This window comes from Crocodylus porosus, unplaced genomic scaffold (genome assembly GCF_001723895.1).
Source record: "Crocodylus porosus isolate Cpor-Errol unplaced genomic scaffold, CroPor_comp1, whole genome shotgun sequence".
Taxonomy (NCBI): Eukaryota; Metazoa; Chordata; order Crocodylia; family Crocodylidae; genus Crocodylus; species Crocodylus porosus.
Window position 1 is genome coordinate 106,311,715 of NW_017728918.1, and position 21,727 is coordinate 106,333,441.

The following is a 21,727-nucleotide window of genomic DNA, read 5'->3' on the forward strand; positions in this document are numbered from 1 at the left end:
TAATTCAAAATAACTAGTAATTTTTCAACAACAGGTTATGATATACATTCTGTAAAACTGTGTAAAATTAAACTGATATTGGGAAGATGTAATCCTGATTATTAGTAATGTGCCAACAGAGATGACAAACAAGAAACTGGACCAAATTATATTTCCTACAAGACTATCAGGCTTTAACAGAAATAGAAAAGACATGGTAGTTTCCCATACCAAATTCTGCAATACTAGAATACAGAAAACTCTTACATTGAGAGAGACCAATTAATAGTTACAAAGTGCTTTTTCATTAAAGGTCACATGCAAGAAGTATCCATAACAGATTTCTTCCCCCGAAAAATAAATCTGACAACTTTAGATGCAAGATGTGTAAAACTGTATAAGGAGTTTGTATAACAACTTTGCCTTGATGGATTCCCTCTGCAACAGCTGAATAGAAAACAGTAGAATTTGTCCTTTAAAAGCAACTCAGAACATTTTCAAACTAAATATATTTCTAACACAAATCTACACATAGTTAAAATCAAAGCTAAAAACAACTGTTTTGCTGTTCACCTTTAAGAATAGTTGAAAGCCACAGCATGTTTCTTTTTCAGCCGTACCATATGTAGCTTGAACACTTACAAACTGTAGAAGCTAAGTTTCACACGAACACTCCAATCCTGCAACTCGATCCACATGGATTTATGACAGAGCCTCTGCCCAGCTTTGCTTAAGTAGAAAAGACAGATCTGATCACCACCCTGGATTTTAATTTGTTTTTTAAATTTGCTTGGTAAAAGCAAAGTGCTACATTTTATAACACAGTTGGCACTATTAACATTTTCTTTATGTTTTTAATGATTTATACTACGTACACTTTGTTTCTATTACTATTTCTGTTAGACCCCGACTCCATGCGGTGCCCAATGACTAGGGAGATGACGATCCAATTGCCCATAGATCCAGCTGCTCAGGGAGCAACCACCAGCCCAAAGTGCTCACAACAGCTTTATTCAAAATGGAGACAGCTTTGGGCCAGCTCCAACAAAATCGTTTGGAGAGCTGACATGAACATCAGATCTTTCCACATTTATACACCTTGGCTCATGCTCATTAACATTTATTCCACCTTTGTCCCTTCTTTGTTCCACCCATATTTCCTCCTATTCAATGTCATGTCTTTTTGCTATGTGCACATGCTGAAGGCAGTGAATCTGGCTTCTCCCGGTCAATTCTGATTTCTTACTAATTTCAGCACCATCTCCAAGGTCTTGCTTCTGCTTTATCTGCTAACGATAGCCACTGGTCTATATCCTGTTCTCTTTACACAATGAGCTATATATCTTTACAACACTACGACAGTGTTAGGAAAATGCTTTCCTAAGCATTTTGTAATGTTACTTTTAATATAACATTTTGCCTTGTGGTCAGCAGCTTCTCTGAGACACAGAGTAAAGCCTTTATTCAGCTGCAAATCCAGTGCTCCTCAAGATCCAAATACAATCACCCTAACACTTTCTATTGACAACTACATGACTTTTAATTTATATAGGCTAGCTCTGCTCTAATAAAAATAATGTAATGCCAAAGTAGCTGAGGATTTTGCTAGATGTAGCAACACAAGTCCATAACTTCTAAGAGCATTACTTTTTTGTCACAGGTACTGGCTATATCAAAGGGATTGCAGTAAGTTACCTTATACCTGAAGGTGAGCAAACTTGTATATGCTGCTTAAAATTGTGAAAACAGACCTTTTCAAGTAAAATGCTTAGTATTTGCTTATTTATTCCATTACACAACACTGTTTCATGCTTAAAATTTTCTTTGCAAGTACTTAATTGTCTGAAAGTCCACGTGCTGCTATAATTATGGTAGTGTTATTAAGTTCCATGTTCTGTCAGCATTTCCTTTATATGCTATGTTCTTCAGGGGTTTGTTCCTTGGCTGTAAAAATTCACAGTAGGTTGAAACTTTGTGTAGAAATTGCCAGGTTAGGGACTAAAAAAACCTAACATATAACAGAAAAACATTTAAACTGAATTTTTGGCCTGACAGTACAGACCACTACCAATAAGCCAAGTACAGTAAGTTCAGTGCCCTAAATCGTGAGTTATTTACCAACTAAAAACTGTACAAAGCAATAATAAGATCCATTGAATAAACCTAAAATTTAGACGGGAGGGGGAGTTATTCTATGAATACAAACACTACATAAACAGCTGGTTTTTAAGTTTTAACAGTTCAGCTGCTTAGAATGGCCTTTTGTTTGTAAGAAATACAGGACAGTTACAAGATGTGATACAATATCATTTTCAAAAAAAACTTGTTAAAATGAAGGAATCTCTTTTGAAGAACATTGTCAAATCCAGAAATATGGTATGTTTTATAACTTACATTGTGAAATATACACAAGGTTTCAGAATCAAGCAAATTTTACTGGCAAGCTACAAATCCCTGAAAGAGGTTTTATAAATGGAAACACTGACACAACCTTCACTATAGTATTGCAAACAGCAACGCTATTTTACATATTGTTTACAGATACTGCTTTTGTTTTATATATAAATATAAATAAACAGATGCTGAGTTGGTTATTTTACTAAGAAGTTTCAAAATTTAAGAGAGGATGTAAAAACCTGTATTTAAAATTGCAAGTAAAAGTCCAGGCAGTTTATTTGGACAGGAAATAAGTCTTTTAAAAATCTGGCTACTTTTTAAACTACTTTTCTAAAATTCTGTACTATATTGTCTTTGTTCACCCTGCTTGGAGGACATTGACAAGTTACATGTAGGAAGGGAATCTGTCAAAGAGGCTGCCCAATAAAGTGACCTCCCTCAGTCAGGTTTCACTGCAGCAATTTTTGCCTCTACAGTTTACAGGAATTGAAAATCACAGGAAAGGGTTGTGTTTTAGTCACATAAGGAAAGAAAGGACTCAACCAATAATCTTTCCTTATCTGCAAATTCCAGCAAGTAAAAAACTTCTGGGAGTGAGTAGGGTAAGTAATAGTGGTCCATTACAACCAAAATTTAGGAACAAAGGACAACTGGCTGTCAAATTCATATTCTCTCTCTCATACCCCAATAGATTTTAATGAAAATTTGCCCTTTGTCTTAGCTTCTAAAGGCCCTGCCAATTTCAAGCCCTGACCATACATGTATTCTCTAACTGGAATCAGTGGCTACAAAGCAGCCAGCGTATCGTTAGTCACAATACAACAGTAAGGTTGTGAACATACCTGAGCAATGTTCAAGGTCTAGAGCATTGGAGGATGGGCAGGACAAGACAGGACAGAACAAAAATAAAGGAAGAAAAAAAGAAAAGACAAAACAGTGACTATGAGGCCAGCCTCAAGGAACCCCGTGTCAGACCAAGCCCTCCCACTTTAAGATACAGATATCTATATATAAGAGAGAGAGAGAGAGAGAGAGAAAAAGAGAGAGAGAGAAAGAGAGAAAGAGAAATAGCCCCCCAAATAGCTATCGCCTGCTGTAGCGCCAAAGGAAAAGATAGCAACCTTTTGAAATCTAATGATGAGAACAACAACAACATAGAAATAAGTACACATTCTTTAAAATTGTCTATGATAGTCTGTCAAAGGTATACTTGAGGCTGGCCTTATAGGAAAAAAAAGCAATGCAAAAAAAAAAAAAAAAGAAAAAAAAAAATCAATATTTTAAATCTCTACTTTTCAGTTTAAACATCCTGAAATCAATATACAAATGAGAGTAACAACGAAGTCCAAATCACCTAATATGATATTATTAAAAAAAATTCACTGTCTGGACCTAAACTGTTTTGCTCTGTTAGCTATAGCAAAGAAAAGAGAAAAGAATAGTGCAGATTCTATGCAGAATTTTTTGTGTATCACAGCATAGTACAGTACCTGCTTATTGAGACCTAGCATATTGCAGACCATATCCCTGGAATACGGTTGTTCCAGCACATATCTCAACAAAGCAGTCTGTGGTTCAAACAGATCCTTAAAAAAAAGCAAACATATGCAAACATATATTGCCTCAAGATCACAATTAATTCCACCATTTAACAAAGATAGAACACTCTTATTCCTCTCTCATTCATCTTTACAGATACACACCACTGGGTTGTTATTCTTTTTGTCATCAGCTAATGGAAAGAGAGGAGGAAATCAATGTATTGGTAAATGCCACCCTGGACCTTTTTTCGCTTGATTTCACATACCCCAATTGTGTAGACCTTCTCTGACCAAAAAAGTGGGGATGCTCTTTTGAAAGCTCCTTTAACATGGAGTCAGAAGGACTGCTGGGAAGGGTGATGGAAGGGAGGGAGAAAGAGAAAAAAGAAAACAAACCCATTTAGGAGATGCTGGAAATGATGATACTACAGCATTCCTGGGGACTAAATTTCCAGCACAGTAGTGCAGTGCACAAAACATACACTTTTTCTTTTCTCAGTCTTCATCCCTTCACTAGGGATGTAAACAGATATCTTAATTGACCTGGGATTAACTGCTCTGGGATTGGACCTGAATTAAAAACTGGTGTGGCACAGTCTGGTACGTCACCCTTCCAAGCTGCCTTGATGCTCCTTTGCCAATAGCTGGCCAATGAGAGCACACAGCATGATAAATTTGTCCCTGGAATGAATCGCGATAACCCTGACGACTTATCACAGTATATCCTGGGAAAAAAGTATTAGTGCATTTTATATGGCATACTTCAGAGGGACATGTATATATCCATTATCCCACTTCATCTGTATGATCCTAGGACAAATGTGATGTCCGTTCATACCCTAATTCTCTATTCTCTCTGAAATTGCGTGTCCAAGACCACTGGGGCAATGTACCAGCAGTAAGAGCATATACCACTTTAGGTTCATCTGTGTATGGTTTGCCAGATGTTCATTACTAATGTTGCATGTTAGCAGATTGGTAAGATCACTAACATTGAAGTTCTCCTGACTGAAAGAACACATGTTCATATCTTAAATGTTATAATAATTTCTCTAACAAACAAAGAGTACTTCAAAGATTAAACAGACAAAAAGGCTTTCATATCTAAGATGCCTAAACATGTGCATACCTTATCGTATGGTAAGAGACCTTTCAAAGGGAAACGAAGGGTTGTAGGATCCAACTTCCATGAGTTGCACATAGCACCAGAGTTATTAACAACAGGGAGAAGGCTACAGCGTCCTGCACATACAATGAAAGATTATAAATCCTAAAATAATGATCCTTAATCTTTAACAGCCATAAGCCTGCCTCAGTTGGTAAAAGAGTAACAGAAAACTTCCTAACCATTATTTGATGTAAATAAATATAGCCCAAAGGAAAAGTGTTAACCTTGCTTGCCCCCAAAACTGGCAAGCCTAAAGCTCCCTATCAGGTCTTTTACTTTAGAAATCTCAACTAATTACCACATGTATTAGATTACGGTACACTGGTTAGTTTGTATACCACCAGAATTAACAGCATACTTGCAAAAATTAAATGAAAAATTAGCGTTTTGTCACTGGAGAAATCTTACTATTTCACATTATAAGACTAGAGCTCAAAAACTTTTTTGCCCAAATGAAGTTACTCTGTTCAGGATGAAATTCTAGCTAGATGGATCCCATAATGGATTTTTGCTTGTAACTGTAATAAGCCTCTTCGTTGAATGATTCTAATTCTTTTATTACTATAGTTTGACCTTAACCTGTGGGTGGAATTAAGTGGTTTACAATTTGAATACATTTAACCTTAAATTAAACTTTTTTTTGAGGAAACTAAACATATCTCTTTTTGCTGTTTCCACCCTAATAGAGGTAATTGATACTCTATCTACTTTGGTTTCCTCCCGGCAACCACAGCTATATTACTATACAGTATAGTACATTCCTTCCCTTACTCATTACAACTATGTGGGACAATGCAAGCACTTTTGATTTTCAAGAGTCATATTGATTAGACATTTATTAGTAGTGACTAGCTGCACTTGTTGTGTTAGCGATCATATTGCAGTTCACATGACATCCATGTTAAAAAAAGTGTTCTGTTGGTGGAATCAGGGAATATATGAAGTCAGTAATGTACCTGGTCATTTATTCAATTTGAAAAACCCTGAAAACCTTCCTGATCCCTAAATGTCACATGGAAAAAAAAAGTCTTTACCGTACCTGGAGAATATACTTAAGGATGCTGACAAGTTCTCAAAAAAAGCAAGAAATAAAAAGGTTGAGAAAACTCTGGGCATAACGGCTGAAATGAATGCATTTCAGTGAGATAAAAGATATAAAGGAGTAATCAGAGTTCACTCAAAGCTTTGGTGTAGGCATATTTCTCTCTCAAAAATGTAGAGAGAATATAGATCTCTTTCTCTTTAGAAAATAGTAAAAGCTTAAAAGAGACACCCGTAGCCAAACTTTCTGCAGATTTCTTGACAAAAAAAAAGACAATGAAAGAGCACCTGTCTTTCATGGATAGGGAGACTATAAGTTTACTGAAATAAGGGTTTGTCTGCACTGCAGACTGCAGCACAGACATACCCTAAAGACTTTGTGCTGGGCAAGTGAACAGCTGTAGCTGCATTAATATAAACCTACATCATAGGCACTGAGTTAGATGTTCCCAAAGTCTGATGCATAAGAGTATCTACACCAAAGCAAAAATCCTTAAACACAGATGAGACCTCAATTTCCTCAATACTACAATGATATAGATCACTGGGTTCTGCAAGTTAAGACTACAGAAAGGACAGTGCTGTTTTGCAAACCTAGGACAGATGCGAAGAAGCCCTTTCCCACCTTCATTCTACTTAAAAAAAAAAAAAAAAAGAGAGAAAGTTATCTTAATTTGGTTCACCAATATGGATTTTCAAGTATCTTCATTTAAATTTATCAGGGGAAACAATATGGACAAATGGAAGGATAAGTCATAAATGATAAATGCTTCACATCTTGCACAGATGAGCATATGAGCCCTACGAGAAAACCAAAACCAAAACAGGGTAGGGTACTATCAAAATATTAAATGAATTGTAAATTAATTTATAATTTATTAATTGTAAATTAATTTATTCATCTCACACATGCCTTCATATCTTACCGCAAATGGAATTTATTCTTGCTGTGGGTCTGAAGGTGTCCACAAAGTCTGATACTAAATTACCTAGCAACTGAAAAAGATTAACATGAAGTATTTAATTTTAAATAATTTAATATCAATTGAGTAAGTTACTTAAAAAAAAAAAAGAGACATGATCCATTTTGGTTGAAATCACCGAGTGCTTTTCAAATAACTAGCCTCCATTCTTGCAGTATACAGCACTTATTGCTAAAGGTTTTTAAATAATTTAAGCCTTTCATATCAAGGTTACAATACTGCATTTGTAATAGAATATCACTTTTTTCAGCTGGGTAATTCTGCAAAGGTAAGGCATTCAGCTTAAAAGGAAAAGTAGGACTGAAAAGAAGCTCTGGAGGTCATCTAGTCCAACCAGGGTTTCCCTGCCTAAGGCAGAAACATCCCCATCCAAACCATCCCATACAAATCCTTGGTTGGGCATAAACATTCATTTTATCAGTAAGAATTTCTTATTGGCTGAAAATTAGGCTGGGAGCTAGAGTTAGAGAGTAGGGCTGTGCGAAATGGCAGTATTTCGATTCAGCCGTTTCAGAGGACAGTGATTTGTTTTCAGATCACTGCCCTGTTTTGTTTCTGCCGAATCTCCTCTGAATCTGTTTCGAACAGGCTGCAAGGGAAGCTTCGCACAGCCCTACCCAGCTGGGCAGGGCTAGCGGCTGCAGGGCCCCAGCACAGAACAGGATGGGGCTGTGGGTGGCTTGTCCAGAGGAGGGGGAGAGTCACTGCCCTCTGTGCAGGCAAGGAGACCCCCGTGCAGATCTCTGATCTGGCAGGTCACCAGGAAGGAAACAGCGCAGAGCGGTGAGCAAGCCTGCTGGTCCCTGCCGCGAGTTGGCTCTGCAGGGAGATCCACACCGGGGTCTCTTGCCACTGCTGCCCGCCCCACGCTGCCCTGGCGACGTGAGGCTGCGGAGGGTGGGCAGCGGCAGTGAGTAGACCCCGGCGCAGATCTCTGACCCCTGTGTAGCCAGGTTGCGCAGCAGGGCAGTGCTGGTCCCTGCCACACAACTTGGCTCTGCAGGGAACAGAGATTTGGGGTTGCATGGGGCAGGGAGGAGACTGTGGTACAGATCTCTGCTTCAGCAGAGCCAGGTCATACAGCAGGGACTGCCCAGTCTCTGGTTCGATTCCCCAGCTCTCTGATCATTCCCCCAGCTCTTCCTGGGGGCCACAGACCCCCAAATCTGTGTGCAGGGTTTCAGCAGGCTGCCACTGAAGGCTGGGGCCAGCGGCAGCACCGCAGTCTTTCCAGTACTCGGCGAAGGCTGTGCCAAATGGCTGCTGCTGGCCCCAACCTGCAGCGGCAGCCTGCTGAAACCCCATGCCCCCAGGGAAGAGCTGGGGAAGCGATCAGAGAGCTGGGGAATCAAACTGAGAGCTAGATGTCAATACCAGAGCAGTCCTTCTCTCCTTCTTCTTAGTTTTTGTTTCCCTACAAGCCCGGCTCCAAAACTCCAAAATTCTCCAAAACATTTCCAAAACGTTTCAGAGCCTTCCAATTTGTTTTGGAGCCTTCCGTTTTGGTCTTGATGCTTTGGGTGCCGAAACAGCCCAAAACACCTCTAGAACAAAACAGCTGGAGAAATTTCGCACAGGTCTACTAGAGGGTACATACATTTCAACTGCCTGGTTAAAGAGCAACACAGGCAAGCTCTCCAGCCAGGGGCACAAGAGGGTTACCTCCCTGGTCCACCTGAGCTCTTGACAGCCCACCCTCTCTCCTGCCTAGAAAGGGGCTAGGCTGTCATTAGGCAGCCCTCCATTCATTTAAAGTCACCTGTAATGCTGCCTAGATGGGCTGCAAATGGGGTGATTTAAACCAGACGCACAAGGAAACAGGACTGGGAACAGCTTCCCTCACCCTCCATCTGGCTCCCCAGCCTTTAACTTGTCATGTATGCTACTCAGCTGGGCAGCAGATGACATTAAAGCCTGCGGGATTGTGAACATAAATGGGGATAGCTTCCCTGGCCCTGGTTTCTGGCCTCCAGGATTTTGCAAGACTTGCTGTGATCTCTCAGCAAAGCACAGAGCCTGGGTAGGGGGACAGCTTCTCCAAGTGTGATTCCCAATCTCAGAAATATCCCATGGCTGTAAAGTCCAAGCTCAGGAATACTTGCAGCTGTGGCACAACTATCATCCAAATCCTGGACATCTCCCAGTGGAACCAGAGGTACACAGGGTAAAGGAAACAATGCTCCTGCCACTGAAAAGCTGCCCACATCCAGGCTGCTTTGTAGTCAGGGGAGAACTGTCCCCTGTCTCCTCCCTCCCCCCTGCAACATGCCCCTCAGTGGAACTAGAGGTATGCATTGGGTGGGGGCTTTTCTCCCATGGCAGGAACCCTCTGGGACCTCCAAGAGGGTTCCCACTATAGAAGATTGATTCCACTACCCATTCTACCAATCATCCCAGGGCTCTGGGATGAAGAGCAGAGGACTGTGGAATACTGGATGTCAATACTAGAGATGCATACAGGTGCTCAAGTTAGCTTGGAAGGAAAAAATCTTCCTTGCAGGTAACCAATCTAACTTCATACAGAAGAGCCAGTTCTCCTGTATAAGAAATCCCTTAAACAACTGTAGGTTCTCTTTTTGTGGTGGGAGAAAGGCTTTTCTCCCTGTATGAATGGAACATCTATGGCCCTCGTCTAACCTATTACTAAAACTACACAATAAACCCCTGTCACACAGCCTAACCTGACACAGTTAAAGTAGGGGGACAACAGTGGTCAGTGTCCTGATGCTGCAAGAATTATCAAAATACACATGAGAGACCCAAAGAAGAGATCAAAGCTTACCACATTCTGGATGAAATCCTGGTCCCACTGAAGTTAAAGGTTTTAATGGACCCAGGATTTCATATTTTATCTCCTTTGACAAAATAAATCTCTAAGAGCAAATAGAGTCAGAGGTCTAGTTCTCCCAACAGAACTAAAGGTCAGAGAAATATTTACTGAATGAGCATCATGATCAATAAATATTAGAAGTCTATTTTGACTACACCAGCATCCCACATCATTCTGTGCTGCTGAATATTAAATAACAAAAATGAAAACTGAAAATGAAAAAACTGAAGCTGCTTGCTTATTTATTTCCTCAATGACAAGGAGACTGGGAATAACTAGTAGTCATATTAATCAATGCATTGGGCCTGAAATTCCAAAATGCAAAAATAAAACATATTCTTGAATTTTTTCTTTAAATGGGTGCCCAATTTAGTTCAGACTCAGACAAGTGGTGTGGTCTTCCAAAGCCTAAGTCAATAAAACCAGCTGAACATTCAACGATTTTGGAAATCTATCCACAAGACCCCAACTGTGCCATTTTCTCCAGGCAAGAACAAGGAGGACCCAATGCAGTCAATGAGGTCCCAATCTTGTATAAATAAGGGCTTGGGTCCCTATGGTTAGGTAACCATTTTTTAAAAGCCTCACCCAGCATGTTTTGCATGGGAAAAGAACAAGGGGCAACACTACTTTACACCGTCCAATAAAATAAAGCCATTACCCAATGAGGAAGCTTTCCCTCAGGATACAATTTTCTAATCTCTGTAACTGCAAAGTAGGCAGGTAATAGACATGCATTTCTTTCCAAAATATATGCTACAACCTAAAAATAAACAGACACACAAGTTTTAAAAAATGTAAAGAATGTGTATACAATAATTATATTGAACATACATTTTTTATTTATATTACTATGCAAAGTAAAAAAATCTTAACCACCCCTGAAAGATCTGAAGGAAAAATTATTTTTTAATTGAGACAGGTGATAGTAATGCCATACTCTATGATAATGAACTAGTACTTAAAATTATTTTACTTATACCATTTATGCTGCTTGCTTTTTTACTTTTTACTCGAGATGAATAATGAAAATTGTCAAATTTTGGATCCCAATGCACTAGTCCATTGGTACTTACAGCCTCCTACAGCTCCCACAGTGACTGGACCTAGCCTACAGCACATGGAAACAGTGGCAAGAACCTTGGCCCAGCATGTCCCTTCCTACCCTGCACCATGCCACTGGTCTCCTCTTCATCTCTTCCTGCTTTCTCCCTCTACCCCGCCTATGGCAGATAACCACCTCCCTTCCCCCTCTCCTACCCGAGGGGAATGGGGAGTCACAAACACTCTGCCCACCAGTCTAAAATGTTAAGCTCCATTGCACTGGTACAATACTAAAATGTTTGGCAGTGAAGCATTTAAATACTATCTTTTCATGTTCAATAAGACAGTGATATTGTATTTAACAAAGGTAATTTTTAAAATGTCATATGCAGGGTCTGACTTTCCCTTTCATAGTGAGTTTCTGAACTTAACTGACCCTAGTACCTCAGGAGCTTGCATATCCTGACAGCACAATACTACAAATATTTTGAAACCCTCAGCATCTAAGAGCATGAAACACACTGCCACAAAAGAAATGTAAGTTGCAATGTTCATTTACATTGGTTCTTAAAAGGCTTCAAAGTGAATCATTTTAGACTACTGACAAGTGCATGAATAGAAAAAGACTGAGCCCAATTTTTTTCATTTTTCAAGTACAACATTGAAGTCAGACTTTGTAACAACAGCTACCTCTCTTGCTGCCAAGAGTTGCTGTACCACTGCAGAGCTCACTGTGTTTGGAATTGTTAGGATTTTCTCCAGGATCACCTTCAACAGATCACGCACGCCCTGAGAGAAAGCATACAGAAATTATGGCTCACAGAGATTCTCAACTGTGAGCAGCTTAACTGCCTTAGAAGACATCTTAGAAAACAGTAAGGATGAAATCAAGTATTTTCCCTTTAGTAAGCACAATGCAGAACTGTAAGTCTATTAGAAATGGGAGCTAGGGTGGCTTTAAGGCACCATTGCCCCTTCCCACTCTTGGACTGCTCCAAACCTGAAGAGCACCTGTTTACCTGAAAATGTAACTGAACATTTTCTAAGGGCCCCTAGGAGACACTGCGCTTAATTCAATTAATTAGTTAATCATATCTTAAACAGTAACCTGACCACACATTCAGGCAAGTAATGGTACAAAAATGGGAAATGAGCCACAAATTATTCAAAATATGTTTAGTAATTTTGTGGCTGGTTTCCATCATGTCTTAAAATGAACATACTGCACAGTCCCTGTCACACAGCTTTATACCATCTGCACGATGGAGCTTGGTTGATGGTCTTGTCCACATTGACAGGCTGACAGCCATGTGATGCAACACGGCATGAGGATAAACCCCACTGTTTTCAGGGTGCTGAGTAAAGGGAGGTTATCAGCTGAGCCAGGAGTTCTGTGGCTCCCTGCGACTCAGCAGGTTGACTGCCTTGCACTGCAGGTCCCAGGAAGATGCCAAGCAAGGCATTTGATCCATCCTGGCCATTGAAACCCTGGGAAGGGTAAAAGTTTCCTGACTGCAGGATCCCATGCACCAGGACCTTTAAAAATGTGTGTGCAGCCCAGCTGGTTCTCTGACATCCCTGGGACATGGGGACAGTGGAATCAGGGAATCTTTCATGTGTTCTAATGCCCCAGGGCTTTAAAACCCCCCACATGTACAGCTGGGCTATATATAAGGTTTTCCGACATCCTGGTGCACAGGCGTCTGGGAGCTAGTTGGAGACTCCAGTGAGGTCTTTGGACTGGGACTGACAGTCATCTGAATCTTGGCCCCAGCTATCCCACCAGAGTCTTCAACTTGCTCTGGTGTGGTCTTGGGGCTGAATCCAACAATCAGTTAACTCTTACTCCCAGCTACTGGACCAAATCAGTTCAGCAGACATTTGACTTTCAGTTTGCCAATGCAGGGGGAGCCCAGGACCATGATCCCCTATGCTGGCAAGTAATTAGGACATGATTTGGATCTGATCCCCAATCCCCAAATCAGGCATCCTGTCATGCATGCACAGCATGGGAGGAGTTGGGATTGTTGGAATCAGAACCACACCAGATCCAATCACACCATGTCTGCCAGGGGCCACACTCTCTTTCAGACATGCTGTGAACTACTGCTGTGTGCTGTGGACCTCTCTTAACATGACTTTCTTGCCCCCAACCCTGCCTTCCACACTAAGAGGCCTTGAGAGAGCCTTAACTTCCCAAGTGTCTACACCATGGAGCTTTCCTTACCAGGGTAGCAGGAAAATGTTTTACAGACCTTTTATAGCACAAAAGAGAGCCAAAGCATGTCTGACAATCTTATCCTGACTGTTTTCATAACATTAATTTTTCATGCAGAACTTTTTGCAATTATAGCAGTGTTGTTCTAGTTTATTTTGCAATTGAGAATGGAAGTGAAGATGATTATAAGACTACAAATAAGAGGCAAAATGTCCATAAGAAAATAATTCAGTTATGAAAAGTGTTGAGACTGACCAGTGCAATTTCATGACCAGCTGCTGAACAAGAGACAGACTGAACTCAAGATTTGGAACACGAGAAACCACCACTGTAAACTCATAAAATCTCCACCATACTTTCCTAATTTTCTTTGAAAAAATACCTTGTAGTCTACACCTCCAATAATTTTCCGGATTAATTTAAAAGTCAATGCCCATAGTTGTGTCCTCTCCCATTCAAGGTTGTCAGAGTTTATCAGAGATTCACAAACCATCCTAATAAAAGAGAATGCAATAATGAGCAATATGTATATATTTAGAGAATAAGCTGATGATCTTAACTAAACCCTTGTTTTTTAAGGAATGTTATTAATTAGTCCAACACTAAAATATCCACATATGCTGTCGTAACTAATAGTCTAATAAAACGGTCTAATAAAATATCTACTCAGAGAACCTTGCTTGGTAAGAAATAGAACACCTGACATACCTGGGTGGCAACAGGCCAGTTTCTACTGCCATTGCTAAACAGTCATACAGAAAAGAAATTCTTTTGGGGCTGTGCTGGCTATGGATGAATCTTACAATCCATTGGACACATTGTTCATGAGATTCCTGGAAAAAAGAGAAGGGAAAATGACTGACTTACAGGCAGTAAGGTAAATAACACTCTTCAAACCAAAAATTGTGATACCACAAAGGAAAAAACTGACTGATATATCTGATATATTTCCAGATATATTTTAAGTGGGTCATAAACAGTTATATCCTTATAGTATAAATGAAAAGAGTAAAAAAATGAAGACATATTGCTGATTTGATTACAGAGGTGAAAGTTTCAATTATCTATATAATTATTTTTCAAAGTAATTAATTGGCCAGGATAAATCTTTTAGCAGCTATAACAAAGTGTGGCAAAATGGGACTTCCTGACTAGCCACAGTGCTACTTTCCCCACTTGCCTTTGGGCATGCCCCCCACCTGACTCACCTGCTATGCCTTGTTGTTAATTAAGGTGGGAGGCTCCCCATTCTGCCCTGATGCTAGGAGGTGCTATCTGCAGGTCCGTTCCTCCCCTACACCACAGCCCAAGCCTCACAGATGGCATCCAGATGACACATTGCTTCTGGCCTACAGCCGGACCAAGCTTATGCCTCATTGTCAGGCCTTAGTCACACAGATTCATACTGCCCTCCTCTCACTAGGGCCTCACACACTTTCCCCTCCTTTCACAGGGTCTCTTTCACGCATTGACAACTCATACTGCCTTACTCTCTCTTAGAGTGGGCCCCTTAGGCCATAGGCTTTACCTAGCTTGTACTTTGGGTGGCAGACATACTGTCTTTTGGGCCTCTCCCGTGTCCCTCACCAGGATAGTGGCCAGCCAATTACCTGACCTAAGCTTGCCCTGGCCCCTTCCTGGGGCAACTCCGTACACTCCAACATACTGGGCTCCCAGCCCTCTGGTTCTTCTCCCCTACTGGGGTCCCTCCTCTCTGCCCCCTTTCTAAGGCCACCCCTCACCAGGACATTCTTAACTCACACCACAATTGGTGTTCCAGGGGCTCACAGAGACTCTCACTCCCCCCTCCAGAGCAGCAGGTCATTGTGTGACCCACACTCAGCCTCCCTGTGGTGGAGGACTTACCAGGGTCAAGACTCACCCCTACTTCTTGGACTGAGCCCCCCTACTCGGCTTCTGGCCCAAACTACAGACTCAAGTGTCTGAAGACATACCTTGGCCTACTCCCCTCACTGGGGCTCCTCATCTCTGCCCCCCACACTGGGGCTCCACACCACCCCCTCACTTGGGGGCACAGGACTTCCCTCTCCAGTGGGCTCAGGTAGCTGTAGCCATGCCTGGCTCCAAGTACCTTTCCTCAGGGTCCTACACCCTACAGGGCTAAGGTGGTCTCAGCCGTGCCTGGCCCTAACTCTTCCTCCTCAGGGTCTTGCAACCCACAGGGCTCAAGTGGCCGCAGCCGTGCCTGGCCCTGCTCCCTCCAATGTTATGTAACCCTCCCGAAGGTGAGGGCTAGGGGTTAAGGTGCTCCTACCCACCTTTCACCAGGGTGATAACTGGCCTAGCATTTCCTGGAGGCTCCCGCGCCATTGAGAGCCCCACCAGGCCACTCACTGCCAGCTGGGTGAAGTTTTAGGTCATGCCCAGGACCCCCCACAGCTCCTGCCCTTACCTCAAGGTTGTTGCATGGAGCCTTGCAGCCAGGTGATGTTACCGCCTGGCCTGCCAGCAGCAAACTGGCCTGATTATATAGGTAGCCAGAGATGGCTGCTGTAATCAAGCACCTGCTGGCTGTTTGGCTCCATTCTTAAAGTGACAAGCACCACCACTGCCCTGCCACACACCTTCCCCCTCAAAATAATTCCTGGGGGAGGTTTCCCCTGCTGCTCCTCCAAAGCAGGCTCCCCTCAGAGCCTGTGAGAGCCCTCAAGTGGCGAGCACCCCCAAAGGTGCTCCGCTACACAAAGTAAGGGTAATAATTGTTAAGGGTAAAGCTAAGTAAGTTTAGGAAGAGCCATGGGACTCTTCAGCCTGGAAAAGGACAGACTCAGGGGGGACCTGGTAGCTGCTTATAAGTACATAAGGAGTGTACATCAGGATCTGGGAGAATGTCTGTTCACCAGAGCGCCCCAAGGAAAAACAAGGACCAATGGTCATAAAGTACTTCAAGACTGTTTTAGGCCAGACGTAAGAAAAAATTTCTTTACTGTCCGAGCCCCCAAGACCTGGAATAGACTCCTTCCAGAAATGGTGCAGGCACCTACTCTGGACTCATTCAAGAAACGTTTTGATGCTTACCTTGTTGGGATCCTTTGACCCTAGCTGACATCCTGCCCTGGGGCAGGGGGCTGGACCTGATGATCTTCGAGGTCCCTTCCAGCCCTAACATCTATGAAATACAGTCTAGATAGAAGTACTTAAGATGAACATATCACTGGTTGGATCACTGTGACTAAAAAGCAGTCATCAGTAGCTCAACTGAGTTCCTTGAGGGTCTGTGCTGGGTCCAGTATTGTTTAATATCTTCATTAATGATTCGGAGACTGGGACTGGGTACACAGTTAGCAATTTACAGATGGTGCCAAGGTGACTGGAGTTACCGATACACTAGAGAACAAAATTAAGATTTAGAGTGACCCTAATAAATTGTAGGAATGGCCCAATATTAACCAAATAAAATTCAATAAGGACACGTACAAGTCCAACATTCGAGATGGAACAGTTATACGCACAGAAACAGACTATGTAATAACTGCCTCAGCTACAGAACTGTAGGAAGGACCTGAGGGAACACAAGCTGGGTATAAGTCAACTGTGCACTCTTGTTGCACAGAGGGCGGGGGGTGCAAGGGAGAAAAAAAAGATCAACAGCATGCTGGGCTGTATTAAGAGATGCATCACTTGCATATTCAGATCCAGCCAACATCATCTATGCCTTCATAACTTCAAGGTTAGACTCCTGAAATGTGCTTTATATGGGACTCCCCTCGATGGTCCAGAACAGGGACGGGCAATTATTTTGGAAAGAAGGCCGCTTACTGAGTTTCCGCAAGCCATTGAGGGCCGCGTGACAGGCAGCCCAGGGCAGATTAATATTAATTTTCTAAATTTTTTAGGGGCCCTGCGGGCCAGATAGAATGGCCTGGCAGGCCACATCTGGCCCCCAGGCAGCATTTTGCCCACCCCGGTCCAGAAGCTGCAGGTGGTGCAGAACACGCCAGTGTGGCTTCTGATGGAGTTTAATCACAAGGAACATATATCTCCGGTGTCTGCATTGGCTCCTAATAACTTTCTAGGTAAAATTCAAGGTCCTGATTTTGAAGTCTAACTCCTTGAATGATCTGGGCCCCAAGTACCTAAGGGACCATCTTCTGCCTTATTTTGCCCCATTGTAATCCATAAGGTCAGCCAAAAACAAACTCCTGAAAGTACCAAGTCTGCTTGGTAAAAACTGCTCAATGTGCCAATTCTGCTTGGTAAAAACATGGAAAGTGGCTCTCAGAAGTTGCTGCTCAGCTTTGGAACTCCTGCCCTTTTAAAACCCACCAGAGCTAAGCCTCAACAGCTGTCCTTTAAGACCTTCTTATTTGGGCAGGAATTTAGCAAATAAAGCTAGGTTGGGATACTGTTCAGAGGGGTTCTATTTTATGTTAGCAGTTTACTTGCTTTTTAAAGTTGTTTTATTTTCCTGTTTGCTCTCCTGTTTTATAAGTTATTTTGGTCTTTTGGTTGTAAGCAACTCTGAGGCCCTGTTAAGAAAAGCAGTATGTAAACTGAACAGATATACAAATCAATAAAATAAATAAATAAATAGCATCTCTCAGGGGTCAGGAATAAGAAAAGAAACATTTAATACAGTTCATTAACCAGCAATTCAAGGCAGAAAAGGGAAATTTAGGCTGGAGATTAGAAAGAACTTTCTCACTATGAAGGTATTTAGGTAATGGAACAGACTACATAGAGTGGTTTTGGAATCCCCATCCTTGGAAGTTTTTAAGAACATCTTGGACAAAGTTGGTTAGGATGGTTTAAAAGAGAATCACCCTGCCTGAGGAATTGGGTTGGATTAGATCAGTTGTCTCCAACCTTTGTAAGTAGGAGATCACCTTTGGCATTTAAAAGTAACCCAAGATCTACTATGTGCCGCCACCAACCCCTCCATCGCATCCCACAGCAGGGGGGGTGAGGAGAGATGGAGAGGGTAGATCCTTTTACCCATTTCAAAACGTGGCTGATTCACACAATCATTAACATTTTCCTTATAAATCTTTTTTGTGAAATCTCTCTCTCTCTTCATTCAAGCCTCTTATACATCCACTCTTAAAAAAATGTCCAATATAATATGGCAGCGACCAACTGTTTTTCACTACTCTATTTATAATCAAAGTTATTCTTTTCTCCTGCTTTGTGTTGTATACCAGCCTTCACCGAGAAACCCTGTCATTGTATTGATGCTAACTCTCTCCTTCTCCAGCAAAACTCTCCTCACCTACCTCATGGTGCCACATCTGGAATTAAAGTGCAAATGGTTTGCCCCAGAGAATATAGCTATTATACTAGTGATTGTTGTTAAAAATAACAAGTTGTAAGCAAAAACAACTATATAAGCAACAAAGAAAATGCTCACCTGAGAAAGACTGCTCCAGAACTGTCTAAAAGCACCCAAGCAGCTGACCAATTTGGTTCTTTCATCTTCAGGAGTGTCCATAAACATTCTGTTGCAGATAAGAACAACAGTTGGCTGTGATATATTCTAGACAGGTAGCACAATTATGGCAGCAGGCACAATACAAACAAAACATATGTACAAATAAACTGGCATGGGACTCACCCAGGGAAAGCTTCTTCTATGATCTCTGTTTTCTGTAAGAAAAAGATGCATTAGGTTTTAACTTTTGGTGATCCACAGTAAACTGTATTCTACAAATGAGCCAAACGATGGAACTATCAAGATGAGGTACAGTCAGTCAGAAACCGGATCAACAAAGGATTGCATGAATGGTTTTTCTAGTCTGACATCCTGTCTGTGAGAAGGGACCAGAGTCAGGCTCTTCAGAAGAAGGTATGTCCTACTGTACACATCTGTGTGGCACGCTTATGTGACACACTGACAGACATGTATGCCAAGTTGCATGGAAGAAGTTTCTTTTTAAATCCTAGTGGTTGACTTCAGTCCTGAAAAAGTTCTTAACAGGGATGTGAAAGGTTAGACAAATAATTGTTTAACAAGTAAGTGCAGTGATGACTGATTAGTTTACCAGTTATTGTTTAGCATGGTGAGGGGCACAGTGCCACAGTGTCCCAGCACAGGCAGATAAGAGGGACGGTGGAACGGGAGAGGAGAGGGGGAGAAGCCGGTGGGGACTTATACCCATAGTTTATGAGTTTAAAGAGGAAAACAGGGAGCAGATTAATGACTTGTCAAATAAAAAAATTAGCTGTTTGTTCACAGGTGCTGTCTCCCTCCCGGCAGAGGTTTCAGGTGGGCTTTGTCTAGTTGGGCTTGCCACTGCTGCCCCTCACCTCTTTCCCCACTCCAAAAGGGCTCCTGAAGCAGTTCCCAGCAGCAGCTGTGTCTAAACTTCTGTGTTATTGGTTAACTGTTTAACCGATATAATTAGAAAAGGTTGAACAGATAATTTTTAAAACAATATTTATATCACCCACATCCACATCCACCCCTATAATGTGGAGACAGGCACTTCGGCCCTGCCCTGCTCCACTCCTTTATCCTGAGCTCTCCCAGCCTCCTTTCCCTTCACCCCATTATGTTATATGGCTGCAGGGAAGAACCTGCGTTCAGGGAAGAATCCAAACTAGCTGCGTACAAAAGTTTCGCCCCTACAGACCATTTGCTGTGACTGCAGGCACCTCCAATGCAAACAGCACAATGCCGGAAGAGTTGGCCTGCTACCTATTTAGCATGAATGCATTTTAAAAACTGACTTTGTCAAAATAGTGTATACATTTTATTGTTGGGGGGGTTTTTTTGTAGTTATTTGGACTGACCCAGAGGTTTCCAAGATAAAAACCAAGAAAATAAAAGAACTCTTTAGTTTTGAGTATCATTCATATTTACGCTGGCTTAATACTCATAGTTTAAAAAATTCATTACAAATTTTTTTAATGTAATTTCATGGCTTCACAATAACAGCTAACTAGATTTTGTAATTAACATACATATTTAATCAACAGATTAAAGTCTCTCTCTTTACTGTTCTAATAAATTAATGCTTAAACTATATGACTATTACTTGACAATACCTGACCAGCCAAATACAAAAAGGAATGTAGGGTTAAGTATCTCATCATGTGAAAGTATTTCTAACCTTCTGGGGACTGGTGTTGCCCTTTCACATTTGTGTTATACTTTGATGGGTTGTCTACTCCTAAACATGAACATGCAAGATGAGACTAATACATTATCTAACATTGCTCAGCAGTTTCAGTATCACTCCTTATTAATAACAGGATGTATTTGGGGGACTTTTGATTTGTAAACCTTGCCTCTCTCTGCTGGGTGTAGCTCTTCCAAGCAGCTACAGTAGAGAATCTGATTTTTACCTATACTTCGGAGAAGCTAAACAGTTTTGTGGCCATCCACAGTGGGTATGTTTACATGTGTGCATTTACTGTGCAGGAACCAAAATAAGTGTGCAATACAGGTGCACATCTGCATGTGCACACTCATACTGTGCAGTAAATATGGCAACTTATGCTGATTTGAGCATAAATTTGATAGCTGCATCATGCAGGTATCAAATTTATGCCCGATTAGTTACTGCACGGTAATGCATGTGTAGCTGCTTTACTGTGTAATAACACTGTGTGTGGACTGACTTGGGACGTGTCAACCACTAGGATTAACACATACTGTTAATGCACTTTAATGACTGCACATGTAGACACTGGCCTATTCCACTTACTGCACAGTAAATTTAAACTGGTGTAAATGCACATGTGGGCACTCCCAGTGCTATGAACAGCAGCAGCTCATTAGTTTTTCAGTTTCTGCTTAAAGCCATGAGTACTATAAACACACTGAAACTGTCTATCCTCAACCTCTAGATATAGCCTCTAGACATTTAAACAATTCTCAAAGCACCTGTGTTATCAGGTAGTATTTGCAAGTACTGGCTAAAATGAAATAAACTTCTCAGAAGAAGCAAATCAAGTTTTTTTAGTGATTTTAGATTAACAGTTTTAAATAAGTGCTTTCTCCTTCAATGAAAGTCCTACATCCTGCAAGGAAAGTAAAAATCATGTTGGTTATTACCAGTGTGCTGTCCCTTACATTGCACTTCCACATGTTTTGTATTGTAATTCCAGTATATTGTGGGGTCAGGCAAAAAATGGCCTATGGGGAAGCTAATCCTTGTTTATTGAGAAGATGGCAGGACAGTTTAGACTGTAGATAAAATGATCCTCTTCTCAGTTACTGACAGCCTCTAAGTATCAACTGCTCTCTAGACCAGGGGTGGACAAAATACGGCTCGCGAGCTGCATCCGGTCTGTGAAACAGTTCTATTCAGCCTTTAGAAAATTAGTATTCATCTGCCCTTGGTTCCTGTCATTTTTGACAGTAGGACCTAGGGGAAGCCCGGTGGGCTCCAGCAACAGCAGGGCCCACTCAACCCCGCACCCTCAGCCAGAAGCCACAGCAGCAGCTTCTGGCTGGGACCATGCGGCTGCTCCGAGCCAGAAACTCAGGTAAGGGGTGGGGAAGGAACCTGGGCACGGAAGGAGCCCAAGGAAAAGTGGCTCAGGAAAAAGCTAAGTGCGGGG

General features: G+C 41.7%; 1 protein-coding gene across 2 annotated transcripts in view; it reads right to left on the reverse strand.

Annotated features, from left to right (window-relative positions):
- The window catches only part of MED23 (mediator complex subunit 23), a 57,735-nt gene that overhangs the window by 32,807 nt on the left and 3,201 nt on the right, over positions 1-21,727 (reverse strand). The window contains exons 2-11 of one of the 2 annotated variants that reach the window (XM_019538052.1): positions 18,774-18,805; positions 18,570-18,657; positions 13,910-14,034; positions 13,584-13,695; positions 11,674-11,772; positions 10,601-10,702; positions 7,053-7,122; positions 5,047-5,159; positions 3,867-3,962; positions 3,219-3,236 (exon numbers count right to left, since the gene is read on the reverse strand). In XM_019538052.1, the coding sequence (XP_019393597.1) occupies positions 3,219-3,236; positions 3,867-3,962; positions 5,047-5,159; positions 7,053-7,122; positions 10,601-10,702; positions 11,674-11,772; positions 13,584-13,695; positions 13,910-14,034; positions 18,570-18,657; positions 18,774-18,805 (855 nt within the window). The remainder of the gene's footprint in view (positions 1-3,218; positions 3,237-3,866; positions 3,963-5,046; positions 5,160-7,052; positions 7,123-10,600; positions 10,703-11,673; positions 11,773-13,583; positions 13,696-13,909; positions 14,035-18,569; positions 18,658-18,773; positions 18,806-21,727) is intronic. The other variant, XM_019538054.1, reaches the window with a different exon arrangement.